Source organism: Zeugodacus cucurbitae, chromosome 3 (assembly GCF_028554725.1).
Source record: "Zeugodacus cucurbitae isolate PBARC_wt_2022May chromosome 3, idZeuCucr1.2, whole genome shotgun sequence".
Classification (NCBI taxonomy): Eukaryota; Metazoa; Arthropoda; class Insecta; order Diptera; family Tephritidae; genus Zeugodacus; species Zeugodacus cucurbitae.
In genome coordinates this window covers 55,818,228-55,823,851 of record NC_071668.1, presented here as the reverse complement: position 1 = coordinate 55,823,851, position 5,624 = coordinate 55,818,228, and the positions used below count along the sequence as shown (strand labels likewise).

General features: G+C 34.3%; 2 protein-coding genes across 3 annotated transcripts; one reads left to right on the top strand and one right to left on the bottom strand.

The window, feature by feature from the left end:
- Positions 1–560: 560 nt before the first annotated feature.
- Positions 561–2,515, top strand: LOC105216502 (COP9 signalosome complex subunit 2). The gene is made up of 6 exons (XM_011191024.3): positions 561–744; positions 836–1,030; positions 1,088–1,213; positions 1,279–1,760; positions 1,906–2,238; positions 2,296–2,515. The coding sequence occupies exons 1-6, from the start codon at positions 691–693 to the stop codon at positions 2,438–2,440; spliced, it is 1,335 nt and encodes a 444-aa protein (XP_011189326.1). The 5' UTR covers positions 561–690; the 3' UTR covers positions 2,441–2,515.
- Positions 2,516–2,697: 182 nt separating this feature from the next.
- On the bottom strand, positions 2,698–4,216 carry LOC105216500 (protein rolling stone-like). Of its 2 annotated transcripts, none has more exons than XM_054227326.1 (5): positions 3,927–4,216; positions 3,776–3,861; positions 3,492–3,701; positions 3,034–3,400; positions 2,698–2,967 (listed from the first exon to the last, which is right to left on the bottom strand). In XM_054227326.1, exons 2-5 carry the CDS (start codon positions 3,849–3,851, stop codon positions 2,802–2,804), a joined length of 819 nt encoding a protein of 272 aa, XP_054083301.1. In that variant the 5' UTR covers positions 3,852–3,861; positions 3,927–4,216; the 3' UTR covers positions 2,698–2,801. The 2 variants fall into 2 exon arrangements, with proteins under 2 accessions (XP_054083301.1, XP_011189325.1); XM_011191023.3 differs by having other exon boundaries at positions 3,488–3,701; positions 3,778–3,861; positions 3,927–4,213.
- Between the last annotated feature and the right edge of the window lie 1,408 nt (positions 4,217–5,624).

Sequence of the window (5,624 nt, the reverse complement as noted above, 5' to 3'; positions counted from 1 at the left end):
AATGAAAGAGCGACAGTGATGTCTTTAATATTGGGAGGAGTCATAGTTAAATTGAATTGATATTAAGGACAGTGGAAAGAAATTTTAAATAAATATTGGTCAAATATTCAAACTAATTATGTTTAAACCTTCGGAGAGTGGAAACAATACTTGTAAATCATTGTTTCAATCCAATTTTATAAGTTATAACTATCCGTAACAACGTATACAGTCACACGTCATTACGGAACGTAACCGTTACTATAGAAATACGTTGCTGACCATTTTCAAGAAAATTTCGTACTTTTATTCCAAAAAAAAGATTCTTCTTATAAAATGAAGTAGCTATTAAATTTTTACAAAAAAAATGTAACAAAAAAATAATAAAAAAATTCTTAAATTGTGTAGTTATGAAAAAACTAATGAAAGAAATTCCTTTAGATGTACAACCTTATTAATTTTCAAAAATATTTCATATAATTTGTTAAACAGTTTTAAATATGCAATCATTAAAAATGTTTTAAAAAACATTTGCAATTTTTTTTAAGTTGGCGTAATTCATCTATCTTTGGCTTAAGCAAACACTTGCTGTCAGTCCGCATTACCTATTGTGAATGGCATACTAAGAAGAGGAATAAATTTTGTGCTGCGAAAGAAAGGAGTGTATTGGTTTATTGAAATAATTTATAATTTACGTGATAAATAACCAGAATGTCCGATAATGAAGATGATTTTATGTGCGAAGATGATGAGGATTATGGATTGGTAGGTTTCCACAAATTTATATAAGTACACTGCATGTGCTAGCAGTGAAATAATGTTTACGTATTAACCGGCAAACTGTCATCTCTTGCAGGAGTACTCGGAGGATAGTAACTCAGAGCCAGATGTGGATTTAGAAAATCAATATTACAATAGTAAAGCCTTAAAGGAAGAAAATCCAAATGGCGCGTTGGCATCATTTCAAAAGGTGCTGGATCTAGAGGGTGGCGAAAAAGGCGAGTGGGGATTCAAAGCGCTCAAGCAAATGATAAAAATAAATTTTAAATTGGTGAGGCATACTTTGGCTACAGTTATAAATCAAATACTAATACATGTGCATTTGCAGAATAATTATAATGAAATGATGGAGCGTTACAAACTGCTGTTGACTTACATTAAAAGCGCCGTCACGCGCAATCACTCCGAGAAGTCAATTAATTCCATTTTGGATTATATTTCCACTTCAAAGAATGTAAATTATATTATTATTGTAATTAACAACGCTATAAACTAAACTGTTTGCAACTATATATTTAGATGGAGATTTTGCAAAAGTTTTACGAAACAACATTGGATGCGTTGAAGGATGCCAAAAATGACCGCCTCTGGTTCAAAACTAACACCAAATTAGGGAAACTATATTTCGATCTTGGCGATTTTATCAAGTTGCAAAAAATTCTTAAGCAATTACATTTGTCATGCCAAACAGATGATGGCGAGGATGACTTAAAGAAGGGCACACAATTGCTCGAAATCTACGCGCTAGAAATTCAAATGTATACCGTGCAGAAAAACAACAAAAAGCTAAAGGCGTTATATGAACAATCATTACATATTAAATCAGCAATACCACATCCACTTATTATGGGTGTAATACGTGAGTGTGGCGGCAAAATGCATTTGAGAGAAGGTGAATTCGAAAAGGCACATACAGACTTCTTTGAAGCGTTCAAGAATTACGATGAATCCGGCTCACCACGACGCACAACATGCTTGAAGTATTTAGTTTTGGCTAACATGTGAGTGCGGAATATTTTATTTAGTATTTAAATGAATTCCAAAAAGTAAAAAAAAAAATGTTTCTAAGTTTATGTATTTAGAAATCTTAAAAGTTATTACTAATTAACTTTTATTCTAATTTGTTTATTTATTAATCTTCTGCAGGTTAATGAAATCCGGCATAAATCCCTTTGATTCGCAAGAAGCCAAACCCTACAAACAGGATCCCGAAATCGTGGCCATGACGAAACTGGTTATTTCGTATCAAAATAACGATATTACAGAATTCGAGTCCATATTGAAAACGAATCACAAGAGCATTATGGATGATCAATTTATACGTGAACACATTGAAGATCTGCTACGCAATATACGCACACAGGTGCTTATCAAACTGATACGACCATATAAGAATATTGGCATACCATTCATAGCGACAAAATTGAAAATCGAGGCAGCAGAAGTTGAAAGCCTATTAGTCTCGTGCATACTAGATAAGTGAGTACAAATTGAATTAATTATTATTATTACTTATTTATGTAAACATTTTTTTAGCACAATCCAAGGACGCATCGATCAAATCAATCAAGTGCTACAGCTGGATAAGGAGAATAGCAATGCAGCTCGCTACAATGCCGTGGACGGTTGGGCGAATCAAATCTCGTCGCTGCATCAAGCTGTGGTCAACAAAATGGCATAAACGTTAGTGTAGATTTGTGTTAAGCGAGTTAAAAACATGCTTGCTACAATAAAGGATCACTACATGCTACAAATAGCAGCGCTGCCTATTAATTACTCTCTTATGTTAATAATATTATTTATGAGCACAATTTGTTGAGCAAATGCGGTTTATTAATATTTTTAGTATTTCCATACCTTTTTTTAATTACCCAAAATTAAATTCCAAAGTCATAAATATAAATTGAATTATGCGAAACGTCTATAAAAATTTACAAATTTTGGTATAACAGTTAGTACTCTTTATTTTTTCATGTAGCGCGCATACATATTAATGAAATTCATTTTTTTCTTCGTTTTTAATATGAAAATAAAATTAAGTTTCACGACAGACATTTACTGGAACTCACCCACACGCGTATTTTGTAAATGAAAAAGGCTAAAACGCACATTGGAAACACAAGCAGCAGACCGCTACAAGCGAATAAAGCGGATGAATCCGGAAATTCGCCCCAATTTAGTGTTCTGTATATATACGGTTTGCCAATGCTGCCGGAAAAAAATATTTTATAAGAAATCTATTTGAAAATAACTCTAAATATTTAGTGTACTCACACATTCTCGCCACCTATCAGATAATAAACTACCGAAAATGCCAGATATATAATGCCAATAAGCGCTGGAAAAATAAAGTGTATCATGCGTGTGGGAAACGCGACCACAACTTGATCTATAATCATCAAAACCGAATTGATTGCATGCGAATTGATGTTGTGGAAGTAGGCAAGACAGATGTGATTGTCGGGTCCCTCGAAGAAGTACCGATACAGACGTATAATTTCGATGCGATGTATGCCTTCGGGTACTTTAAAATTCGAAAACGGATAAATGAATGCCCAATAGAGAAATGAGAGACCGGTAGCACATACAAATGCGGATATATGAAGATACCAGTACAATTTCACCACCCAACACGGACAGGCTGGAAATGAAATGTAAACAATAATAACAAATATCAGCATAAATGTGTAGAAATATCTAAAATCGCTAAAATTTAACATTTCCATACGTGCTTTTGGCGCTGTGAAGCAGTAGACTGTTACCAGTATGGCACTGAGTAGCGCCACGCATGTGCAGAGTATGTAACCCCAATTGGTGAAGTAAATAAACCATTTGCCATTGAAGAAGAACAACTCCAGACTGAAACCCATGGTGACCGCAAACCAGGTAGCAAAACACCAGCGATAAATCAGAAAGAGTACGGACCATTCGCCTCGTTGCCACTATAATGTAAAAGTGTGAAAGTGTGTGTGTTGTTATTAAAAATGCATTGCGTGAATTCAGCGATTATGCGCACACTTGTGATTTGAAAAAACTGTTAACTGGCTGGTCACTGTTACGCCGCCAACAGCAGCAGCTGCAGCACTGTGCATGTGAACCGGTCTGTGAAATATACAAATTGATAACGATTTTAAGCTGAGGGTGTAGGTGCATTCATTTCCACCTACTTCACTTATTTGGACTTGTACATCCATTTGCGGCCACCTAAATTGCTGCCTTGTTGTTGTTAACGGGTGATGTCTTTTATATTATTTTTTGAGATATTTGAAATTTTCACTGTTTTTTTCTTTAATTTTATATTTTTGCACAAATTATTTGTTTTAATTATTTCGGTTTTGCCAAAGTCATATGCGTAAAATTTTGTTACAGTTCGTTGGAGTAAAGACGAAATAAATTTTGTTTAATGAAAAAAAAAATAAATACAAAAACTCAAGTCAAATAAAATATGACAAGTATACAGTTATACTTATGTGCACATATATGTATGAACAATTTCACAGTTATGCATTTGTTTGTAGGCATTTCCTAGTATGGGGAGATAACTTTTTTTTTGTAAAAAGTTATCGTTGGAGCAGTCAAATATGGAATCTATAAAGAAGATGTGTACATCCTTCTATATTCTGTATACTGTTGAGTTAGTTGTTGTTACAGTACGCTGTCTGAGCAATGCTGCCGAGTGGGCAATCCTTGGACGTATAAAAAACCGTATGCCTTTCGGTAACCGACTGAACCGACTTCCGGTTGGTATACATATACATATATATGTATATATATATATATATCTAAATCTTGGATTTTTTAAATCAAATCTCATGTAAGATAATTATTTTTAGAAGGATTATGGAAAGTTCAGGAGTAACAGAAATAAATATATATAAAAGGTTTTTCAGTAGGACAACTACAAAAGTAGACCGATAGGGACAGCAACCGACGCCATATTTTCTCCCGCTCTTTTAACATTTCTCTTCAGTAAGGAATGTCATTTCATCATGGAAAAGTATTCGATCCAACAACGAGCTGAAAGTATTAAAATTTACCACCGAAATTCGGAGCCAGTGGCCTCAACTTTAAGAGCGCTACGTCCAATTTATGATAAGACTAATTTCTGGCTGAATGGCTTCGTCAATAAGTAAAATATGCGTTATTGGTCAGGTAGCAATCCACAAGAACTCCATGACTCACAATTGCATCCTGAAAAAATTAAGGTTTGCTGCTGTTTATGAGCATTGGGGCGTACTTCTTTCGCGATGATCAAGACCGGCATGTTACTGTCAATGGGAATCGCTACCGCTCAATGAATTGGATGATATTGACTTGAACAATATGTGGTTCCAACAGGACGGCGCTAAAAGCCACACAGCGAATGTCACAATCGATTTAATCAAAACCAAGTTTGGTGAAAGGGCTCCGTCAATTAGCTGTATCGGTCGTGCGATTTGTCGCCGTTAGACTATTTCCTGAGGGGCTACGTCAAGTCAATAATAGAGTGTTTTATAAAAAAAAATGTATTGTTAAACCCTTTATAAACACATAGTTAATGTTTTTCGGAGTAGAGATATTAGCTCTTTCACTGAAGTATAATTTATGTAAAATAGTCTCCATGGCAAAAATATCGACTTTGTGATTGTTGCTCCAACTACTCAGATGAACTCTGAAGGGGCTCAGCAAAGGTTAATATAACGGCAAAAGCTTTTTCTGGCCATGAACTTAAGATCGGAGCTAACTACGGGTCACTTTTGTATTGAAGTTCATTTAACAGTAATCAGGTTTTACTTCCATTTTGTTGTTTCCATTAATAATAATTATTAATTTTCCGAACACTGGAGAGATTTTTTTTTAATTTTGTAAATAAATATTTTATTCAA

Excerpts from the sequence above, each read along its gene's own strand:
- LOC105216502 (XM_011191024.3), top strand. The coding sequence starts at position 691 with ATGTCCGATAATGAAGATGATTTTATGTGCGAAGATGATGAGGATTAT. Across the intron at positions 1,761-1,905 it reads TATTTAGTTTTGGCTAACAT|GTTAATGAAATCCGGCATAA; the intron begins GTGAGTGCGGAA and ends AATCTTCTGCAG. Across the intron at positions 2,239-2,295 it reads GTCTCGTGCATACTAGATAA|CACAATCCAAGGACGCATCG; the intron begins GTGAGTACAAAT and ends ACATTTTTTTAG.
- LOC105216500 (XM_011191023.3), bottom strand. The coding sequence starts at position 3,953 with ATGGATGTACAAGTCCAAATAAGTGAA. Across the intron at positions 3,862-3,926 it reads TACAAGTCCAAATAAGTGAA|ACCGGTTCACATGCACAGTG; the intron begins GTAGGTGGAAAT and ends TATATTTCACAG. Across the intron at positions 3,702-3,777 it reads ACAGTTTTTTCAAATCACAA|TGGCAACGAGGCGAATGGTC; the intron begins GTGTGCGCATAA and ends TTTACATTATAG.